Here is a 24,507-nt window from a genome sequence, read left to right on the forward strand (position 1 = left end):
CAGGAATGTGACTAATATTAATTGGTAATGTACTAACATGCAACAGGAAGAAATAGGTATAATTTAGCCATGCATACATGTGGTAGCCTGTGATGGGATTATTTAAGGAATTATGTCTTTATAAAAGCTTATATTTTTTGAGGAATTTTGAATTCGTTGGCATGCTTCCTTGTTGTCAGTTGACGTGATCACCGAAGTGACAGTGAATAAAAGCTGGTTTATGCTGGCTTTTATTTATTTAATAAATAAATTTAGTGTACTTATTCAAACCTGCAGTGGAAAGTGTCCCTGGAAGTTGCAAGATATTTCAAATACAAAAGGTGTGAGCAAGCACAATGTTAGTATTTCTTTCTTTTAGTAGGCCCAGAATCTGCCTTGCCTGGCATGAAGTCCCAGGCTGTAACCTACAGTCTCTGAAGCAATCAATAAAACTATGTTTTGGTTCTGTGTTCCTGCTAAGAATCCAGATGTTAACACACTGCATCTCAGACTGCCATACCCCACTGCAGAGTATTTAGAGACTGGATAATGCAATTGGCACCAATTACATCATGCACAAGCAAAGTGAAGATAAAGTTAGCAGCACTGCAGAACCCACCCTGGCCCCCCAAGTACAGTGTCTTGCATCACTTATCACATCTATAAAATGAAACCAACAGATCAGTAAGTTATACCTTGGAGCAGAAAAGTGGCAAGGAAGTGAGGAGGTGAGACTATAAGGGGAGGAGCAGGGAACTGTGGGTAAAAATCACCATCTGTGTGTCAGCAGCACTTGCTGGTTAAGATGGAAAGGGAAGCCTGGCTATGCAGGCTGCTCAGTCAGCTGAATGTCAGACCTGTCAGCTAAAAGCAAGTCTGAGATTCCCCCAATAATGTCTACACCCGTCTCTGATTAACCCTGGGACAACTTTCTATTTATATGCAACACATCAGCCGGGATCCCACAGCAAAGGGATGATGATCTCAGAGGGCTTTCATGTTAGCGACAGTCTGGCTAAAAATGGCAACAGCACTCTTATCCTTCCCTCCTCTGATTCCCACTTGGCTCCTGCCCTTCATGAAGTGGCTCATGACCTGTTCAAAGAGTTAAACACCAATGGGAAACAACAAAACAGATTTCAAAACCTCTCTATAATAGAGCCAGAATGAATTCATTGGACTCAGACAGCCCCTCCAAAGGGCCTTGCCGTTTCTAAGGGACATCCCAAATGGGATAATTTAGACAGGAACCTGTGGCAGGCAGCCACCTCCCATGTCATCTCATTTGATTCACTATATTTTTATAGCCAAATGAAAAAAAAAAAAGAAAAAAGTGTGTAGGCAAAACAAGGTATTATTCAGGGCCATGATGATGGGTGATCACTTCACACAGGCATTTGACCTGAACTCTGCCACTGGCAGGGTGCAACATCTGGAAGCAACACATACCAAGAACTGTCATTTTGTCACCTGTGAGAAAAGTGACAGCCCCAGAGGTTTTGACAGACATTATATAAAACAGCAATATACAACAGACTTCATTTCAGCACATGGGTTAAGTACAGACAGTCAAAAAGGCCAAGGCTGAATCGATTCAATCTTCACAGGTTAGTCTAAGCTGCCTAGACTGAACCAATAAACAAGTGAACAGACACTCACTTTTGATTCTGGAAATGTAGCCACATGCGTGCAATGGCCTAGGCCAGAAGCCAGGGAGTGCTAAAGCACACCTCCCTGCTCAGCTGGAGCAGATAGCTTGGGCCAAGGCTAGCCTGCCCACCCGGGGGGGGGGGTGCAAAGCATCCTGGGATGCTGGAGGACTGTGAGTTAACTTGAATCTAAAGGGGACCTGGAACAGAAGTTCAATAAATTGATTTAACCAGAGCAGCGAAGTCTGATACTACATCCATCCAGGTTTATTTTAAACCAGTTTCAGCCACTTTGAAAGTGGTTTATGTGCACTGAACTTCTGTTGTGTTACAGATTTGAATTGGTTTCCAATAACTTGTACCAGTTTGTGTGTAACTTCTGTCCCTATCCATGATGTTGGAACTTCATAGAACAGTCGGGACTTATGGTTAGATAACATGGGAGTCAAGTGATCCTTGATCTTGGTTCCTGACAATCTCTCCGTGTCTTGCTTTGTCCTACTGTAAACTGGGGATAATAGCAATCTGAACTCTTGTGATGCCAGGCATCAGATAAGAAGGAAATACAATTCTTCCATGCAGCCATTTATAAACATGAGGTGCTAAATTAAGTCCTGGGCATTGGTCACTGGTGAAGGGCAATACAGATCAAGCTCACAGCCCCTCCTGCTGCCTAGTATCAGCAAAGCCATTTCACAGTACATCAGTCTATGTAAGCAAGAATGTCTTGCTCTTAAAAAGAATACTTACTGCCTTCACTCTGACTGTCTTTGTTCAAGTTGTAGACCTAGAAAAAGAGAAGGGAAATCTTTAAGCTTTCAGGTATAAAACAACGCCCCCCTGCACTTGCTGAAACAGTTATTACTATGGATGAGTTGCATCTATAGGTCCCAACAAGCATTAGGGTTCCTTTATACCAGGCACCGTACAAACATGTAGTAGGAGACCAAATCAGCTCCGAAAAATTTACATCCTGGTTAGACAAGTCAGGCAAAGAATAAAAAGCAGCAGCAGCATCTCCAATTTACAAAGGGGGAACTGAGGCAAAACAAGATCAAAATGATTTATACATCTCACATGAGGTCCCTGGCAGCACTATGCACATCACCCCATCTCCAGACTTCTGTTTTCACCACAAAACCTTCCCATTACCAACCATTTTTTTCTTAACCCATCACACCACTATTCTTTTGTTACTTCCAGGTCACTAGAGCTACTGTAATGGGCAAAAAGGGAATGTTTTCATTCAGGTCTGTTTAATGCAATTTAAAAGCTGATATTGTAAGCTTCCTTACTACACGGCCAGCTAACATTGCTTCACACATGCCAGTCTGCATCTTAACAAGATTTGCTAACCATGTTAAGCTAACTCTCTTGACACAAGGGGAAAGCATATCCTTTTCACCAACCTACACATGGACCACATGTTGGCACATGTGCATATTCAGTAGTACCTCACTTCCCATCACTCGCGTTGTAAAGCTGATGCGAGTCTGGCAGAAACCACCGATACCGGTTTCTATGCACTTCGAAGCAAACACCACATGCTTGGATAGGAACAAAGCACAGAAACACCTTCAAAGAAGAGAGGAGCAAAGGAACTGGTTTAATTGCATGCCAGGACATGTCATGAAGCCAGTTCTGGATATAACAGCTCTTCCTTCGTAGCATGTAGGAAAGTTTTCAGAGTACTGGTTCACACAGCTGAAGGAGATGAGGACAAGAAGGTGGCACATACCAAGCTCATAAGGAGATAGGTTGTATAGCAGCTAACCCCTGCCTGCCCACTGATAACACATCTCAACTCAGCACGGCACATGACTCTTGGTTCTGGGCTGCTTGCTCCCAGTATAGTATATATGTAAGAATACTGCTTGCTCCCAGTATTCTTATGTGTTTACTCCACTGTGTGGTTTGCTAGCCCACGCCTCCAAAGAAACCATATGGCCAATTAATTAAATTAATTCTCTCCTTCAAAGGGCACTAAAAACAAGGCATGCACTTGATTAATCAAAGCAAAAAACAAACTGATCCTTTTGTGTCAAAACACTATCTCTGTCTTTCCCTTCTGTTTTCCCCCCTCTCTGGCCAAGTGTGTCATAAGGCTGTATGCTCTTTTAGGGATATAGAAAATGGAGCCAAGATTTGATCTAGGATAGTCAATGGGAAAACTCTCACCTAATTTAATGGACTTCATCCATTGTCTTTGGTCTGTAAAGCACCACGGGCATTTACTGCATTTACACGCAACACGTTCATAACCTCCCTAAAAAGCAACAGGGGGAGAAGGGGGAAGGTCTGCACGATGAAAGTTCCTATATGAAAGCAAAGCTGCACTTTCTGCATTACTCTCTCAAATGGTGCTGGGGGGCCCTCTAGACGTTCAGGTAAAGGCTTCCCCTTACAACACAGCACAAGTCCAACAATGAATTGGACAAGAAGCAAAAAGCTGCTCCGGATAAGTGTGACTGGCTGTTCCACAAGTAGGTCATTGATCGAGGTTTGCTTTGAACAAACAAGCTTTGTAGTGCAACTAACAAAAGCCGGGACGCTGGCCCAGCCTGCCGAGGGCTGTATGAGTGAGCGGATAAGCAAGGAGTGCAGAGCACTAAAAAAAAAAAAACCAACCCAAAAAATCCCCACAAACCAATGACTTGAGTGGATACAAATCTCTAAGTTCCCTTCTCATCTTCTCTTCCCTGCTAAAGGGAAAAAGGGGAGGGAAAGCCCCTCATTCTTACAGTAAAGCATACATCCTTGCTTCCTTGATGATGTGACCAGACGGGCTGAGACCTGTGGCAAGTTTCTGTAGAGTGAATCAGGAACAAGCCGACTGCTCTACACAAAGCCAGCGTGCTACACCAACTGCTGAGATCAAAATGGACCAGATACCCATTTCAATAAATAAATTTAAAAAAAAACCCAAAAACCCACTTGTCTTTCTGTAGCACTCAGCTTTTGCAGTATTATTTACACATGGTTCAACCATTTAAACCGATGTGTTTCTTGCCATTCTCCAATGTTATTCACAGTATTTTTCCCCAGATAACCCATTATATGCTTTTTTCAGAAATTACCAAAGCGTTCCTGATATGTAAGTTAATGGCAGCTCAAAAAAAAATTCAGAAGAACTAAGTGGGGAGACACTGCCACTTTAGTGCTAGGAACCAAGCAATCTTCACTATAACATTTCCCAATAAATATGTTTCTTCTCAATCTCTCCCTCTAGGGATATCCACTTCTACAGTATCAGGCACCAGTAACTAACAACAGTACATGACAGGAAAGCTGGAGACTCCTTTCTCAGGGCAATTATATCTATTGGTTTTGCATCTGTAAGCTGAGGGAATGACTCGGTGGCAAAAAAAAACAGCTGTACTCAGCAAGAGCATTGTCTTCCAGAGATAAAAATCTATAAAAAGATAGTAAAGTAAGTGAACACAGGCAGGAAAAATAAAACAGGTATTCCTAGCTAAGAGTTCAAATCTAGAACCCTGATTGCCACGTGTAACATTTCTAAAGCTCTCTGGCCCTCCATCTGCAAAGTGTCCACTCTTGAAATACTTGTGCAAGGAAGGGAAGAGGCAGAGAGAGCGAGTGAGCAAGTCAGTGAAAGAGCCAGAGGTTAGTAACTCCTTGACAGTAGGTACCTCCGTGTTCCCTATGCTGTGTTCTGCAGCCCATCTTAGTAGCTCGTTAAGACCATTTATGAGAATTCAGGCATACAAAAACAGAAACACAAATATGACCTAATATACAAAGAGCGAAATTGTGGCACAGCCCTTAAGGTGTTATTTTCCAGTTACAGAGCTACAGCTAAGTTGTTTTTCAAAGGACCACGCTGATGCATCCGAAGTCCTGGTTTCGGACATACCCGCACCTGTTCAAAGATGCCTTTCAGCAGATCCCCATTTATAGGCCTGGTAAAGATCTTGTTTGCTGGGGACTCATCAAGTTGACATCGTCCAGTCCGTATTTTGAAGCGTCTCTAGGTCGTTCTGGGCTCCAACCACTCCCTCTGGCTCTGCTATCTCTGGTGCACTTCCTGAGCACAAACACTATACCTTGTACTCCCCTTTGGAGGTACTGCTCTGTTGTCCTGCTTCCTGGGTCCAGAACAGGACAATACAGGACCTCCCTACCCCAAAAGGCATCCCAATAATTTAACATACCCCCTTCCAAAGTCCCACTCTGTGGGCTCTGCAAATTATAGCGAACCCTGAGATGACACGTGAGAGTTGTTTTCCTGATTCCAGGTCCCCTCTCCAGAACTTCACCCTCAAAGTCAAGCTTCTCTCCTACAGTACGAGGCATCCTCTGGCCCCAGGAATCAACTTTCCTTGGCTTGACTGGTCACACAGTCAAGGAATCCTCTCTAGCTCAGGAAATCCACCTCTTGATTTCTCCAAGTCCCTCCTCAGCTTCTCAGATTGCGTTTCTTTTACCCCATCCCAACATCTCAGCCTCTTTTTCCTTCTAGGGATTTTCCAGTCCTTAAAACACTTTCTTTCCAAAAGAGCTGGAGAAAAGTAATTTCACTAAGGACACCGGCATCTTGTTTCTCATTCAGTTATTGATGTTCATTAAGGACAATTCTGTTCATGTGTTTCCCCCATCCCTTTAGTGTCAGGAAAATAAAGCAAGAAGATAGCAAAGAATCATAATGGTTTAAACAGAGAGGATTCATAAGTTCCAGACAGAATGTACAAGCTGTACATAAATATAACCCACATATTTTTGCATACATGCGACTGACTGTCCCAACATGCATCTACCCCACTGAATACCAGAGCATGAAGCTACAGAGGAAGTGTCTGCATTTTTTTTTAAATGTAGTCAAGACAAAAGTGATAGTCAGCAATTGAAAATAACCCTTGAAAGAAAGGGAAAAGGAGGCAAGTTTCAGAGACACAATATATTCATACTATTACAGCAAAGTTTTCTTAAAAAGGGCCATTTGTATTTAAACATTCAATCATACAGCTATAAAAACAAGGAAACAACTGTAGGACAAAGTATACTTCATTAAGAACACGCTTTTTTTCCCTCTGAGTGTGGTAGTGTTTTAGCCCAGTTCTACAATAGTGTTTTTTCCAAGTCATATTTTGTCATAAGTCCAAGTCATATTTTGTCCAAGTCATAAACACATCTTCCTACTTTACAAAAATCCTTTGCTCCTAAAAGCAGCTTTTTCTTGCAGTATAATTAAATTCTTTAAGCAACTTGGAATCAAAAGGTTTTAGCTGCTAAAACAAAACTCCATACTCCCCAAAGCCTTGCAATCCATTACACAGGGGAATCATTTTCTCCATTTCCCATGGAGAAAGGCTTTGTGATGTACATTTATGTACTTATCCAGCAGCACTCACAGGAAGATGTTAAGACATCAAGTCTTTTTTCAAAAGAAAACCCACATATCTGCTGGAAGAAGTGTCGCATGTATTCTGAAGAGAGGTGTGTAGTAGAACAAGAGGAAGTTTCCAAGTCTGAAGAGTGATCTGCAATTGCACTACTCAAGAGGTCCAAAAGCAGGTCTCTGCAAGAGCTAAGGCCCATCAACTCCCCCACCATCAGAAACGTGCATTTAGTGCAGCCAAAGTTCTGCTGGCATGAACTAGCCGAACTTCCCCCTCTGGGGTCTTGGCTTAGCATCTGTTGAGCTTGCCCAGATCGGATTTTACATGTATGAATACTTCAGTCTCTTTGAAACTGCCCTGGATAATATGCAGAACAAACCGACAGGACTTTAGATCTATCTTTATGTCAAAGCCAATCTGCCTTCTACCTTTAACTGGGCAGATCTGACTGAACTTCTCTGAAGTCTCCAACTGAATGAGGTGGAAAAGTAAACCAGATGTTTTATTCTGTCGATTAAGCTTATTTTAAGGTCTGGTTTATGTTGTTGAAAGATACCAAAGTATCCTCAACTTTTAAACAGAAACCCACATGGCCTGTAATGCTGTACTACTAAAGGTAACATTCACTACAGCGAAGAGGTTGCTTCCACTGCTTTTAAAGTCTTCTTTGTGGCTACCCAAGAAGGGCAAAACAAATGTGGCAATTGCTTAGATGTTCCCTACACTGCACACAGAGAAATTAAGAGATTTGAGAATAACCGGTAAAAGTGGCAATATGTGAAGGAGTCTACCCACATGACACCAATATCTCTCATTTCATCAGCATTTAACATAAGGAAATGACCTACCTTAGTAGGCAGAGACTCCTTATGCCTGAAGAAGGGGGACTGCACTCGAAAGCTTCCCAAGAACTTTTTTCCAACTACTCAGTTGGTCTAATAAAAGACATCACATCTAACCAAAGAACCTGGCCTGCCCATGTCCTGAGACCAACACTGCTACAACCAAAACCCCACCTACCTTAAAATACACTCTCCTGCATCCTCTTAACTGCTTTTATTGCTACTGTCTCCTTCTCTGTCCCTTCAGTGTACAGATTACACTATCTTAAATATCCTCCAGTTTCACACTTTTCGGTTGGTCTTAAAGCGCCCAGTTAAACCAGGGAGTTCACAACACGGCAACAGCTGGAGACAGCTGTGAGTGACAACTAATGTAGGCTGGACTAGAAACTGAATAAAGCATCTAAGCACACACAAAGGCATCTAGCTGAATTGGGGCATCCTGAGAGTGAGTGCTTGAATTTTTTGGTGGTCAGCCACTCTGACTGTTTCTTTTTGGAAGGCTTCACTACAGCCAGCCCCAAGGACCTATAAAAACCATGAGTCAGGCCTAAAATACAACGATAAATCATCTTTTCTTTTTGCCTTCTGGTTTCTCAGCCTGTGGCAGAAATGGGGCTGTTCTGTAACAGTTTATGGATGTTTTATTCGGACCGGGCTCTTGCGATGTTTATTGCCCGACTCCACAGGTTGCAGAAAAACAAGGAAGTGGGACTTGAAATAGCCACCCATTGACCCTTTCAGACAGGACAGGATCAGAGTAAATTGCTTTTATGTTCCTCCTCTGACCACTGCTGATTTCACGCAAGTTCTTCCAAGGTGGGAAGGGTGGGGGCAATCCCTGCTGGGAACAGAGGCTAAGTCTTCACTGTAAGATTAACCTGGCCATTTCCCTGGGCTTTAGCCCCACCACCCATGCAGTCTGTAGACAATATACCTTGCCTGGATTTGCACATGATCTGGAGGTAGAAATTAAACTCTGGGTTTCTGCTTGAGGTGGGCTCTGACCTGTACCTAACTTTTCCAGCCTTTCTATGAAACTCACTGTCCACTTGCCTCCTATGGCTGAAAGCCACCGGCCAGCTTACAAACACCCGCATGGTATTTAACCTTTCCTACAATGCAGCCTCCTTCATTTCTTCGGTGCTTCGCTCAACTAAATAAGCCTAGAAGATTCAGAGATGTTAGGGTCGGAAGGGACCTCAATAGATCATCGAGTCCGACCCCCTGCATAGGCAGGAAAGAGTGCTGGGTCTAGATGACCCCAGCTAGATACCTATCTAACCTCCTCTTGAAGACCCCCAGGGTAGGGGAGAGCACCACCTCCCTTGGGAGCCCGTTCCAGACCCTGGCCACTCGAACTGTGAAGAAGTTCTTCCTAATGTCCAGTCTAAATCTGCTCTCTGCTAGCTTGTGGCCATTATTTCTAGTAACCCCCAGGGGCGCCTTGGTGAGCAAAGCCTCACCAATTCCCTTCTGTGCCCCCATGATGAACTTATAGGCAGCCACAAGGTTGCCTCTCAACCTTCTCTTGAGGAGGCTGAAGAGGTCCAGGTGCCCCAGTCTTTCCTCATAGGGCTTGGCCTGCAAGCCCTTAACCATACGAGTGGCCCTTCTCTGAACCCTCTCCAGGTTATCCACATCCCTCTTGAAGTGCGGCGCCCAAAACTGCACGCAGTAATCCAACTGCGGTCTGACCAGCGCCCGATAGAGGGGAAGTATCACCTCCTTGGACCTATTTGTCATGCATCTGCTGATGCACGATAAAGTGCCATTAGCTTTCCTGATGACTTTGTCACAATGCTGACTCATGTTCATCTTGGAGTCCACTAGGACTCCAAGATCCCTTTCTGCTTCCGTGCCACCAAGCAGGTCATTTCCTAGGCTGTAGGTATGCTGGACATTTTTCCTCCCTAGGTGCAGCACTTTGCATTTCTCCTTGTTGAATTGCATTCTGATGTTTTCCACCCATATGTCCAACCTGTCCAGGTCTGCTTGTAGTTGTTCCCTGCCCTCCGGTGTGTCCACTTCTCCCCACAGTTTTGTGTCGTCCGCAAACTTGGACAGAGTACACTTCACTCCCTCGTCCAAGTCGCTGATGAAGACATTGAAGAGTATCGGTCCAAGGACCGAGCCCTGCAGGACCCCACTGCCCACACCCTTCCAGGTCAATACCGACCCATCCAACACGACTCTCTGGGTGTGACCCTCTAGCCAATTTGCCACCCACCGGACCGTGCAGTCATCCAAGTCACAGCCTCTTAACTTGTTCACCAGATGTTGCACTAATGTGTTGTTCACTTGCCAGAGATTCACACCAAGGTTTCAGGGTTGAAAAGGACCAACAAGAGATGGAAACAGAACTGTAAGGACAGGATGACTGTACCAATCCTCTAAAACAAGCAGATGAGGGAGCAAGACTGAGAGCTCCAAAAGGAGCAGTTCAGGCAGCACATGCTGTCTGGATCACCAGCCTGCAGAATCCTTCCTAGAACAGCTTAGAAAAATCATCACTGTCTGCACTGCCATGTTGTATGGTCATTTGATAATTCAGGAGTTGGGTTTGGTAATGGACCGTTCCATGCACCAGACTGGACAGAAGTCCCCTTGTGATCCCAGAGTAAGGAGAGCAGGTGTGCTGCGACCTCCAGCTCCTTTACCAGCGAGACCTCAATGCCGGTAACAGACTTCATGCTACTGATACACATTACTTACAGGTAGGAGAGGTTATCCAATGGTTATTAATATATTTGTGGTAACAAACAAGCTTCCTTGTGAAAAGAAGTTTTTGCACTTGTATGCCTTTGCATTGGAGGGTCACTCTAAGCCTCTCACATCGCTTGCTAGTTTGCTACTTCATACAGAAGTTCTTGAACCAGTGCTGATCATGCTGGCTCTGCATGACTCTTCAATCCCACCACTTTCCACTGGCTGTTTTTCATCAGAAACACCCACCTGCATTAGAAAAACCGGCAGCAAATCCAACATGTAGTACTTGCATCTACTCTGCTGCATTTGCACCTAGCATGTGCAATTTCTTTTCAGAAACCCATTGTCCTCTTGAAAAGAAGAAAAATTTCTGCTGAAATGCCATCCCCCTCATCTCTAAAACCTCGTATGCAACTTCTGCAATAATAGTACAGTCTGATACTCAGACCTCAGAGATTGTGGTACATTCTGGTTGCATTTTCAAGATTTTCTCCAAGACCTTGAAAGATGGAAACATGTCTTCCCTTTCTTTCTTCTTTTGTTTTTATTAGAAGTGGAGATTTTCAAATAGTCAGAAAGTACACTTTAAGAAAACACATAGCAATTGCTACAGCCTTGCAACAAAATCCTTCTTAGAGTTGCTAAGAGTCGGCCTTGCATTTGTAGTTTGCAGAATCTAGCATGCCGACTTCAAAAACCAGAGAGGCACTAAATTAATTATTCTACATATGTGAAGAGCTTTAGAGCTGCTGGCTGTGTATTAAATTTACTGACGTTGACATGGATACTGAAAATGACCTAATTGTCCTAGTGAATGCTCGCAATTCTCAGTTCTCATTCTGCAAAACAGATGCAGGTGAATGGATTTGTATGTTACCAGCAAAGGATAAAATTATACTTATTCAAACATGTATTGTAAAAACTTAAGACTATCATCTCTATTAAAATACGCTGCTGTAAATATGTGATAGACCTACCCCCAGACACTCTATAAGATGATCATTTCCTAAGAACAAAACAAAACAAAACAAAACAAAACAAAACAGAGGAATATGAGGTAAACTGACAGCCATGTTTTATTTTCTAACCATCTAATATCAGTCACTTTCATGGGCTGGAAGCTTTGTCAGAGAAGCTGTTTGCTCAAGGGCTAAGAATCTTTGCTTTCTCTCTCCTGTGTATCAGGCTTAGTGGATGAAGTTAAAGAACTCTCAAAATTAGGGTTAATGATTATTTTGTGGACAAATCTCTACTCTGCAGCTCTGCCGTTAGATTAATATAATGTTCTCGCTGATTGCTGCCATTTGATTGTATCTTGAGATCCAAAGGCGTCTTGAATAGGAAATGTCAAAGAGCTGGTGTCAGCAGAATAGTGAAAACCCATTGCCCGCTCTTGCACTAAATTATAGGAGTCCTGGCTGTCAAAAGGGCTAAACAAATCACTACATTCACATTAAATTTAACAGAAGCCACAGGGCTCAGCCACTAAAAAATCTGTCACCAATACCTCTCATACCTTTGTTTAGGCTTTGAGAAGCCTAAACAAAGATCTTAGGATGTAGGCCTGAAAATTTTGGTAACTGTCTATAACGGGTCACTCTTATTTAGAGGCATCTGTCCCAATTCCAAACATAAGATTATATTGAGATTGGCGCACAAACTAAAAGATTTTGTACTTCGTGCTTTAAATTTGGAGAAATTATTAACTCAATTCATAAAAGTAAGACTCTTCAGAGGGCAACTGTATTTTCTATAGAAAAATATTTTACAACATAGTCATCCACTCTTCTAGTCAAAAAGAGTTTTAAAAATACATATTAACAAGCCTGGGAAATTCACATAGATACCAAAAACTCTCTCTATCCTTTTTGAATTAAGCAAGGTAGCTTGTATCAGTAAAATACAAACTCTAAAAAGCAAGAAAATAAGCAGACTGATTTCAGATCCTACATATACTTCATTGATCCACTTCCAAGCCTCCCTTCCACCAGCCACAGACTGGTATCTCCTCCCTCCCTCTTCCCCTCCCTCACATGCAGATTTAACACTGACCAGTCTATACTAAATACAACAATACATGTTGGGATATCAATTTCATAATCCCTCCATGAAAAATACCAAACTCACAACTATTACTGGACCACCCATGGTCCACCCATGACTGGACCACGAGTATAGATGGCTATACCCTGTACAGGAGGGATCGTGTAGAGAAAAGGGGCGGGGGGCGGGGGTGTAGCTCTCTATGTTAAGGAAAGCTACACGTCCCTGCAAGCCGATATTGGCGACCAGGGTGGACGGCTGGAGACCCTCTGGGTTAAAATCCGGGGAAACACGGCACAGGGGACACAATGGTGGGAGTCTATTACAGACTTCCCACCCAAAGTCCTGAGCTTGACCAGGAGTTTGCCCAGGAACTGGCTGAGGCAGCTTGCTCCAGGACCATGGTTGTCATGGGTGACTTCAATTACCCGGACATCTCGTGGGAGGATCGCTCAGCAAAATCTGAGCGGTCGCAGAGCTTCCTCTCGTGCGTGGATGACCTCTACCTGACTCAAGAAGTCTATGGGCCAACGAGAGCCAAAGCGCTGCTCGACCTGGTACTGGCTACTGGGGATGACCTAGTCGGCGACCTAGTGATTGATGGGAAGCTGGGTGACAGCGACCACGAGCTGATCACCTTCACCATCTGCTGAAAAGCTGGCAAGTCAGTCAGCAACACGCAAGTCCTTGACTTCAGGAAAGCCGACTTTGACAAGCTCAGGAGGCTTGTCAGTGAGGCCCTAAGGGACCGTGACCACAGGGAGAGGGGAGTTCAAGAAGAGTGGTTGCTCCTCAAGGGAGCGATCCTCAATGCACAAACTAAGTCTATTCCATCTCGGAGGAAAGGCAGCAAGAGGGCACAGCAGCCCCCCTGGCTCTCCAGGAACCTAGCAGACCTCCTGAGGCTAAAAAGAAAGGCCTACAAAGGATGGAGGATGGGAGTCACCTCCAAGGAGGATTATTCTGCACTGGTCCGGTCCTGCAGGGAGCAGACCAGGAAAGCCAAGGCTGCAACTGAACTCCAGCTAGCTTTGACCATCAAGGACAATAAAAAAGTCCTTTTTCAGATATGCGGGGAGCCGGAGGAAAAGCAGGGGCAACATTGGACCCCTGCTGAACCAGATGGGGCAACTGACAACTGACGCCCAGGAAAAAGCCAACCTATTAAATAGGTACTTTGCGTCAGTCTTTCATCAGCCCCATGGGACGCCCGTGCCCGCTACAGGGCCAGGAAGTCCAGGTAAGGGTGATCCCCTGCCCTCCATTAATGCTGACTTTCTGAAGGAACATCTTGAGAAGCTGGATACCTTCAAGTCAGCCGGCCCTGACAATCTTCACCCCAGGGTACTCAAGGAGCTGGCGAGCATCATAGCCCAGCTTCTAGCGCGGATCTTTGAAAACTCTTGGCGCTCTGGTGTAGTGCCCGAACACTGGAAGAAGGCCAATGTGGTGCCTATCTTCAAGAAAGGGAGGAAAGTGGATCCGGCTAACTATAGGCCCATCAGCCCGACTTCTATCCCAGGGAAGATCTTAGAAAAGTTTATTAAAGAGGCCATCCTTAATGGACTGGCCGACACCAACATCTTAAGGGATAGCCAGCACGGGTTTGCTGCGGGTAGGTCTTGCTTGACCAATCTCATTTCCTTCTACGACCAGGTGACCTATCACCTGGACAAGGGAGAAGAGATTGATGTCATATATCTTGACTTCAAAAAAGCCTTCGATCTGGTGTCCCATGATCGCCTCTTGGAGAAACTGGCCAATTGTCGCCTTGGGTCCTCCACGATCCACTGGCTGGAAAATTGGCTCCAGGGTCGGACCCAGAGGGTAGTAATTGATGGAAGTCACTCATCGTGGTGTCCTGTGACCAGTGGGGTCCCCCAAGGCTCTGCCCTTGGACCCATACTGTTCAACATCTTCATTAATGATGTGGACACTGGAGTCAGAAGCGGACTGGCCAAGTTCGCTGATGACACCAAACTTTGGGGCAAAGCATCCACACCAGAAGACAGGCGGGTGATCCAGGCTGACCTGGACAGGCTCAGCAAGTGGGCGGATGAGAATCTGATAGTGTTCAACGCCAATAAATGCAAGGTTCTCCACCTTGGGGAAAAAAACCCGCAGCATCCTTATAGGTTCGGCAGTGCTATGTTGGCTAGCACTATGGAAGAAAGAGACTTGGGGGTCATCATTGACCAGAAGATGAACATGAGCCTGCAGTGCAATGTGGCGGCTAGTAAAGCGACCAAAACGCTGGCTTGCATCCATAGATGCTTCTCAAGCAAATCCTGGGATGTCATTCTCCCCCTGTACTCGGCCTTAGTGAGGCCGCAGCTGGAGTACTGCGTCCAGTTTTGGGCTCCACAATTCAAAAATGATGTGGACAAGCTTGAGAGAGTCCAGAGAAGAGCCACGCGCATGATCAGAGGTCAGGGAAGCAGACCCTACGATGACAGGCTGAGAGCCCTGGGACTCTTTAGCCTGGAAAAGCACAGGCTCATGGGTGATCTGATGGCCACCTACAAGTTTATCAGGGGTGACCACCAGTATCTGGGGGAACATTTGTTCACCAGAGCGCCCCAAGGGATGACGAGGTCGAATGGTCACAAACTACTTCAAGATCGTTTCAGGCTGGACATAAGGAAGAAATTCTTTACTGTCCGAGCCCCCAAGGTCTGGAACAGCCTGCCACCAGAGGTGGTTCAAGCGCCTTCATTGAACACCTTCAAGATGAAACTGGATGCTTATCTTGCTGGGATCCTATGACCTCAGCTGACTTCCTGCCCTTTGGGCAGGGGGCTGGACTCGATCTTCCTAGGTCCCTTCCAGCCCTAATGTCTATGAAATATGAAATCTATGAAAATCTATGAAATTACTAACAAAAAAGAAAATAAACTCTCTTTTTTTCAGCTGTTGCACAAAATTATGCATCTTGCAGCCACCATTTCCACTGTTCCTCACTACTTCACTTAAAACAGGACTACTTATAATTTAACTTATAAAACTACTCCAGTCCTATACAAACAGCTTAACCATGTGCATATACAACCAAAAGTCTTTGTAATCTGACAGTGCCTGTGGGTTGTTCAGGATGAGGGTGACAACTTGCGGGTTGCGGGTGATAAAAAAAAGGAAGCAAAAGGAGGTTAAGAAGGGGAACTTGAGAGAGAGAGGTGTTGAGTAATTCCAACTGCTTATTTCTTTGTCTTACAGGTCAAGCTAGGATATGACAAGGTCTAGCCATTTTTATGCTCAATTAACGAAGATATTAGATGGCTAAAATAGACAGACAGAAACACACGTAGACATGCAACACCTCTCTGCTTTACATGCACCATTTGTGTTTAGATTTTACTTTAAAATTCTATTGCGTTTTCCTGTTCTAATGTTTTTAGGTCTCAAAGATTAGACACCTGTATGCATCTCTGAAACTTCAGCTATAAGGTCATGTTTGGGCATTAATGTCTATCCCAGTAGAGACCTACAAAAGATAGTTTTATATCTGCTCCCAGACACGGAAACAGTTGCTATTGTTGCAACTCCCTATTCTGTAAAAAAAGTCTCCTCTCTTATATCGGGAGCGTGGGAAACGCTATTTGTGGACACAGTCAACAGAGCCATAGACATGAGGTCTAGCGCTTGGCCCGCAGATTTCTGAGAAGGAAAAATACACATTCAACCATCTAGCCAACTGCCAGCAAAAAGGATCTCTCTCCGTCATTTTTGTCATGGCTCAGACCTTCCCTTCTCTCCAGGCTTTCTGCTTAGGCTACAGCATACTGTCAAGAGAGCAGGCCCTGCCAGACTCCCTGAACCTCCAAGAAGGAGCTTAGTATTTTTAAAAGCAGTGAGAAATAGAAGGAAATGCTGCAACATTGTGCAATTTCCCTATGATTCATATTCAGAAATCCTCAAAACAGCCACGAGCAAGTTCTCTAACTTTCAGCTTGGAAGATGAACAAGCCAAAATAAATATGTAAATAGAAAGTGTGACTTTCCCCCAAGAAGGGGCAGACCCGCTGGCATGGACTGCACAAACACAGGTTGCAAAGAAGGGAGCCAGAGAGACGGAGAGCTGAAGATTTACCTGAATGTCCTGGAGTCCTTTTCTACACGGAAAGGTCAAGATACACAGACACACGGATGGGCTTTGGCAATTCAAATCTAATCATTAAAAGACCAAAGTCCTCAGCCAAGCTAAAGAAGTGGTCTGTGCTTTAGACAAATTCATAGGGATTTCCACCACACCCTGCAGGGACAAAATGGCTGAACAGCTGCGCTAGAGCACAACAGCTGAAGTCTGAGTTTTTTTGTGGTTACTGAATGACCCGTTTTAATTCCTTCTCCCCAGCTCCACATGAGAAAAGACCACAGGCAGTCTGTTCATCGGCCAGTCCTCTGACCCAGCCCACACTCTGCTCCACACCACCAATGCACTACAGAACAGATCTGTGCTGCACGGGACATACACAACTCCTCCTCTCCTCAAAGTCGTAGAGCACTTGTCCTTCCCTCAGCAGAAAGACCCATTCTGTTGATGGGAAGGAGAGGCTGGATTCATTCTGAAGAACCTGCTCCTATTCCTGCTGGAATGAGCTGACGGTTTCTCATCCAAAGTCAATGGCAGTAGTATGGGAGGAGTCCCACCAAAGTTTCCTATCAATTGATCTGAAAAAGTCTTTAAGGATGATACTTTGCAGGGCTCGGGTCCTCTTTTAGAAACACGATAACATTGCCCTGTCCAATTAAAGTTAAAGTCTTGCAGTCCTGGAAGTGCATAAAAAATATCCCTAGTGAACAGTATGAAAGAAGGTGAGAACTATAAAAGGCATATTAGACTCGCCTGTAAAAACTGTTAAACGTGAACCGGATTTTTAAGAGATCAGGATTCAACAGTGAATTTTTTAGCAGAGTCATCTCCTAAAGAGAGAACATGCATTACCCCTGTTTCCACTAGAGTCACCAACAAACACTCAAAAAGAATATTTCACAGCAATTCAGGAAAGTAACTAAGGAGAAGCTGGATTTTAGCATGTGCTGGTGACACATTTCTTGTCTGCAAAAGGAGGTGCTACTAATTCCCTAAAACTTCTGTTACATATAAGTGCTTTCACAGCCTTCTAAGAAAAGCCAGCCACTGAGCTGTCTTTCTGCAATCAAATCATCTTACTGTTTGGTTTTCATATTCCTCTGGCTATAAACCTCATTTCCCACTTTTGTTTCTCATTTTTTACTCATCAAGTGGGTGGGTGAGGAGTTTTATACTTAAAACTAGCAAGCAGCAGCAGTATGGAGATACTGGATCTAGGTGAGTGCAAGGGTAAGGAAAAGGGGATCTTCTAACCACATTCCCCACTTGAGTGACCCATGCAAAGCTGGTCAGATTGGTGGTCCCTGCACTCTGGAAGAGACTCCTCCCTGCTATTTCTCTGGGAGTGGCTCAGTGTCCCAAAGCGGGCAGGGACGTGTGGGGCCTTTGATCTGCTTCCCCATACACTGGTCATCAAAAATAATTAGTCACATGGAGAAAGGAGGTTAAAAGAGTGATGACAAGGCATATGGAAGCAAGCGTTTGCTCAAGATACAAGGAGGGGCCGGTATGTGCTTTTCAAAAAACCAAATACAGGAGAACCCTTTTTAAAGAGAGCACCCCCAACAAAAACTTGCTGCTTCTCTCTGTTGAGAAAGTACATTGTTCTAGCATACTGTTGCCATCATCTCTCACTTTTCTTGTATATGATCATTAACTGCTCCTGAGTAACACTTGCTCTTGCCTCTGGCAGCTTCATATAGCCACAAAAGCAATGAGCACAGTTATGGGTGTAATTTGTGTAACACACAATTGCTGCAATTATGATGCTCAATGGGTCTGTTTACTGGAATGTAGTCTCAAAAATAAGTTCCTAAAACTTGTCAGTCTTTAAGGGTGCCTGTACACATGCAGCGAGGCTGCTCCGATGCACTGTAATTACAGCACATTGGAGTAGGCTCGATTAATCGAGTCTGCTGGAGCAGGTAATTACCATGCTCCAGCAGACTCCAGCGTCACGTGTTTCAGCATCCCAGCACTGAAAAATGGCGGCAGGGACATTTTAAATAAAACTCATTCAACGAGCTTTAGTTAAAGTGCCCCCACAGCCATTTTTTTAAGCGCACAGAGACGCTGATACACGTTACACTCTAGACACTTTAATTAGCGTGGCTCTCAGAGCCACGCTAATTAAAGCACCCCTCCCCCCACTCCTGGAGCACATGTATAAATATCCTAATAGCCCAGAAGTGCTTTCTGCATCAGCATTTCTCATCTTGCTGCCAGAGAGGTGCTTCCGCCTTCACTCACTCTTATGACACTCGCACTAGAGCAGGCTACCATATACCACAGGCAGGCAGAAAAGGCAGCTGCCCAAGGCTGCAACACATAATGCTAAATTGACCATGTGCTTGTAACTGCTGGCCTCCACTGCAGGTGATCCTATGGGGGAAGAGAATGCGCTAAATGCCCAGAGGAGATAGCAAGGGAAAGATGCCTTTTTTTTGGCTCTGCTGAGAGCAGCAACAAAATGTACCCAAAAAGTATAGACACAAGGGCTGATCCTCACCATGCCCCATGTCAGAGCTGACCGCACCGAATGCGCTGGCAAGCTTGGCACACTGATGCAGAAGGGCAGCCAACTTGAATGCAACCCAACGGCAGGATGCCAGCAGAGCACAAACCAGGAAGGCTCACGTGCAAGAAGCAACTCAGCTCACTGAAGACAGGACACCTGGCAACCTTGGCAATTTAGCCTTTGCTGCTGGCTCTGTCTTATCAACTTTGTTCTATTTTTGTCTGAGGGCCAGGCTTGCATATTACCAACAGGATTTTCAAAGCCAGACTTCGCTCTGTTGTGGCTAGAAGCAACCTGCCAAGGTTTCTGAGCCAGAAGAATACAGATAGGAGAAAGATACTGATCTTTCCAGCCCACACCACTACAAACCCCTGAGGGGAAATGTGCCTCCATTCCAAGGTGCAAGACTTGGCAGGCAGTATAAACCTGCTGTGAAATTCTGGTTTATGTCATTCAAGTGAGGGCTGTTCATTTGGAAAAGGCTGGCCATGAGCACTAGTGCCCCTAGGAACTCCCTCCATCCCCTGTTCCTGCCCTTTCACCCTGCCTTTCAGCACAGAACTGAAGTCATTGCTGCTTCTCCCCCACTCCCTGTCCTCCTTGTTCCTCATGAAAATGTATATTTTAACCTCAGGATTTCACATGGGCGCCTGCAATTACTAGAAATCAAATGGGAAGTACCTGGGGACTTAAATCCTCCATTTAGGTCTTGCTGGGTAGGTCGTGCTCTTCTGCGTTTCAGAGCTAAACTAAATGATGGTTCTAATTAAAAATGAGCCCGCATTTTATTACAAGAGCAGGCATTCCCCAGTGCACCCAAAGCTGAAATTGGCTGGCTACCTGCCAGCCATCTGGCCTGTTTAGCTCAGCTTAGTTATGTAACTCCCTATGCTTTCTACCTAAAGAAAAAAAGTTACCTAGGTCAAATTGTCAATGTATGATGACAGAAGGCTACAGACCAATCCAGCAGCAGGCAGGTGAAAACAAGGGAGAGCAACAAGCTATAAACCATGTTAGACATACAGTAGTCTCTGTAATAATTTAGCTAAAGGTCAACTGGTTTTAGCAAATCAGATCTTGGGAGTGACTAATAAATTTAAAGCTTCACAGAGCAGCAACATAGGCTATTTCAATGGAGCAGCAGCCAAGAAGGGAATGCTAGAGTGACTGATTAAAAGCAAAAACCCTCACTCATTTAACAACTCCCCCCTGTTTTCTAGGATGCCTGAGCAATGACAAAAAACAACCTACACTCCCCCACACCTCAACATCTTCCTGAAGAGTCCCGCCAACATGCTCCCAACAGGCATGCTTGCTCTCTCTCTCACCCACATGTGCATCCTTCCTCCTTTAAAAGGCTACAGGCAGTCAAAGCAAGGATACTAAACTAACTAGCCAAATCTTTAATATTATTGAGTCACCTTATTAAAACCTGCATACAGGCTTACCTTGTCTGTGCATTTTGCTGTAAGCTTTTTTTAAAACGTGCAACGATTCCCAACAGCTGAAGGATACTCGGTACTCCGATGGCAGGGTCTTGGTGGCAAGAATTGCCTGTTTGTTCAGTTCGTACAGTATCAAACAACGGGCTCCTAATTCATGACTGGGGGCTAGGGGAAGGCAACAGAAAATTGGTGGTGCTCTTCCATTTGTGCCTTTGAAAGGCTCCCTTAAGAAAGTAAGATGACATTTGTCATGTTCATAGAAATCTATATAGGACAAATAGCTTGTGTTCAAAGTAGAAGCACATTATACCATCACGTGACTGCGTAGAGCACCACAGAGGCCAACCAAAGCTTATACTCAAGGTCTCAGTCTCAACTTTCAGTATTATGCTCCTGGTCCGTAGTAGAGGGGGAATCCTTTCAAATGGTTTTAATTTTGCTTCCTTCCCCCGCAATAATGGAGGCTTGTGGTCTTTCTTTTTTGGGGGGAGAGGGGAAGAAATGGGGAAAAAAGATAGTCTATTCGTCAAGTTCTATTAATTATAAAATGCACCTTTATTGATATACCACACTCACTTGTTTCCCTAGAATTAGCGAATGGAAACTGGGCTGCATGTCTCAGATGAGGAAACTGATTCTGAACAGTTTATTTAAAAGGAAAAATCTTTTCATTCTGTTTTCCCAAAAATCAAGTACTCGTCTTATTTGAGGCCATGTGGTATGCAAATAAATGTAACATGTGCAGGGCCATATGTATGTAATGCACTTAACAATTCAAACAGTCTTTTTCTGCCCCATAAAAAGCTTAAAAATCTAATTAAGACCTGCACAAGCTATGTCTGCAGGACACAATGCAATACAGAGTAGGGGTACGTAAGCTAAACTGGGGTGCTGGAAACAGTGCAGCTAAAAAAAGCACAAAACACTCCACTGAGCTAGACTGCTTCTGTACCCATGCAAACATGTTTAAATCTAGCACAGTGCATCAGGAGGCCTGGTGCTCCTACTATTTTACGAGGAGGCAGGCTGCGAGAACAGCCTGTAGGTGTGGCAGGGGCCAATTCGAGAGTCACCAGACCAGAAGGGGACTGGGTTTGAAGCACATAAGTCCAGGGCCTGAGCTGGCCAGGCAGTCTAGCCTGAGAGCCACAGATAGAGGAGCTCCTGGGCAGGAAGGCTCCTGGTTAACATCTGAGCTGGGGTAAGAAACACTGGAGGTTTGAGTTTGACTGGCACTTCGAGTGGGACTAGAAAGGGCTGCCTTGGAGGTCTTATTAGTGCCTGAGGGGCATAGGATTGCCTTGAGACCTGCCAGGGGTCAGGCTCAAGATACAGACAGGGGTCAGGAAGCACAGTGTTGCCCTAGAGGGGCAAATCTTGGGGCCAAGGAGTGAGACAAGGGCTGGGGATGCAGACCCAGTGTAGTGCATCTAGGCCAAAGGGACCAGACAGAGCAGTGGGGATGGAAGCCAAGAAGGCTGAGACCCCAACAAGGGAGTGGAGGCCTAAGGCAGCTTGGTGGTGTGGGGCCTGATGGAAGCAAAGAGGACAAGGGCTGAGAGGGTACTCTAGGCCATTACAGCCACCCCTGGGGTAGGACCCTGTTACATAGATATGCTACGCTGCATTGCATTGTGCCATGTGCACATATCCAGTGCCCGAAATGGGCTGCTTGGCAGCAAAAAGAGTTACAAAACTAAGACTGGTTACATTTTGAGGGCATCACACTTTTGACAAGGCTGTAGATAGAGGGGAAAGGAATAAAACAGGAAAAGTTTGGGTACAGCTTATCAGGAAGGAGAACCAACTCTACAAGTGCAAAGATGAGAGCTGGAGACTGGAATGGAGGAAGTAATTAGTTTCACTGCTAATATCACAGCAGCCCATCCCTTTGCTTCCTTCTCCGAATTAAAAATTGATGTTTCAGCTATAGCTAGGAACCCCCTTCCACTGAGCTGGCTGCAGTTCCCAAATGCCTAGTGAGTTCTGCTACTTACACAATCCTAAGCAAAGAGAATCCAGGAAGAAAGGAGAAAGGAAGTACCCTCTTCTGTTCCCATTTTCAGGAAGGACCCAACTGAGAGGCAGATACCCAAGTTCAAATCAAAGCAGATTACTCTATGACCTTGACTTAAGTTGCTTATCCTGTCTAGATCTCAGTAATTCATGTGAAAAGATGGAACATAAACCAGGAAGAGCAGACAAGGTTTCCAGGGAAAACATACTGTTTAAAAGCCAAGGGCCTTAAACTCCTATGGCAACTTGCACTACCATTACCCTGCTCCTTGCGATACAACAACCTTACGCTGCTTCAGCACTATTAGAAAAAGATTGGCTGAAGCTGCCTTTTAGTAGACTGTCATCAAGAAACTAGGAGCCTCAGAAGTCACTGGCTGCTAAACCCTGGTTGCACACAGAAACATTAATAGGAAGTCATAGAAAAATAGGACTGGAAGAAACCTCAAAAGATTGAGCCTAAGCCTCTGCTTAAGGCAGGGTCATCTCGGTCTGTACCATCCTAGCCAAATGCTAGTCTAACCTACACATCCAGTGACCAAAGTGCCACAACCTCTCAGTCTTCTCCATTGCTTATCTGCCCTCAGCTAGTACAGTTTTGTTTTTTTTTCTAATATCCAACCCGAGTCTTCCTTGTTGCAATATTAGCCCATTACTCATTGCCTTGTGCCCTGTGAACACAGACAGCAAGGGATCACCACCTTCTTTATAGCAACCCTCTGTAGTTGAGGAGTTATAGAATCTCCCGAGTCTTCAATTTTTCAAACTAAATGGTCCCAGTTCCTCCAACCTCTCCTTGTGCATCATGTTTTCTAGACCTCAAATCACTGTTGCTGCTTTCCAAGTCTCAAGAGCGTGGACCCTGGTACATTATTAAGTGCCAGTTTGGAGGTTTCCGTTTAGGAAATATATTAAAATAGATCAGCAACAGGCCGGACAAAATTTTCCTGAAATGTTTTATATGCACATCACCTTGATATGTGGGCCTAGGAGAAGAATCTATTTAAAAAAAATATTATAGACCACCCCAACACACACACACAGCAGGAAGGACTTCAACAGCCACACAAATATTGCACCCCAAAGGTTTATCTGTACTATGTTCCAAAGTAAACTTAATCTCTGGTCGGTGCATGTATTCTGAACGTGTATAAGGAGATGGGGGAGACGTGTCCAGACATGCCTTAATGTGCTTGTCCTAATGTGTATTTAATTTAATATCCCCAATGTGAAGTACTAAATAAAAGTGTATTAGGCTATCCTGATACGCAGTACCAAAAACACATGTTTTTTAAGTGACGCTTAACAGGCAGTAGATTATTTTACTGTGCATTCGCATAATTGCAGTTTTTTATGTGATGCTTTAATGCTCAGTAGACTTGTAGACTTGCCCAGGCAGTCTCCAGTATAGTCCCAACTATATCACCACCTTGACCTGCACCCAGAAGCAGATGTAAAGCCAAACCTAGTCACAAAGGGTGTTTTTACATGTGCTCTGGGGATGGGAGAGGGGCGCTTTAATTACATCAGTTCTGAGAACCGCTCTAATTAAGCACTTGCAGCATCTCATGCATCAGCGTCCCCACACTTCAAAATGGAGGTGGGGGTGCTTCAACTAAAGCTTGCTGAACAATCTTTAGTTAAAGTGCCCCCGCCACCATTCTGAAGCGCAGGGATGTGGAGGCTGGCTGGAACATGCTAATTAGCATGCTCCAGCAGACTCAATTAGTCGAGTCTGCTCTGACATGCTATAATTATAGCGTGTCAAAGCAGCTCCTGGCATGTCTACAGGCATCCAAAGTGGAGAGGCAGTATGTGGTCCTACCCCACCAAGCAATCAGGCTGCAGCACTTGGCGCT

General features: G+C 44.7%; 1 protein-coding gene across 1 annotated transcript in view; it reads right to left on the reverse strand.

Moving 5' to 3' along the window:
* ARHGAP26 (Rho GTPase activating protein 26) overlaps positions 1-24,507 on the reverse strand; it is a 343,672-nt gene that overhangs the window by 188,034 nt on the left and 131,131 nt on the right. Inside the window, exon 12 of the mRNA XM_014597613.3 lies at positions 2,379-2,415. Within this exon, the coding sequence (XP_014453099.1) occupies positions 2,379-2,415 (37 nt within the window). The remainder of the gene's footprint in view (positions 1-2,378; positions 2,416-24,507) is intronic.

The sequence above is a fragment of the Alligator mississippiensis genome, chromosome 9 (genome assembly GCF_030867095.1).
Source record: "Alligator mississippiensis isolate rAllMis1 chromosome 9, rAllMis1, whole genome shotgun sequence".
NCBI classification, from domain to species: domain Eukaryota; kingdom Metazoa; phylum Chordata; order Crocodylia; family Alligatoridae; genus Alligator; species Alligator mississippiensis.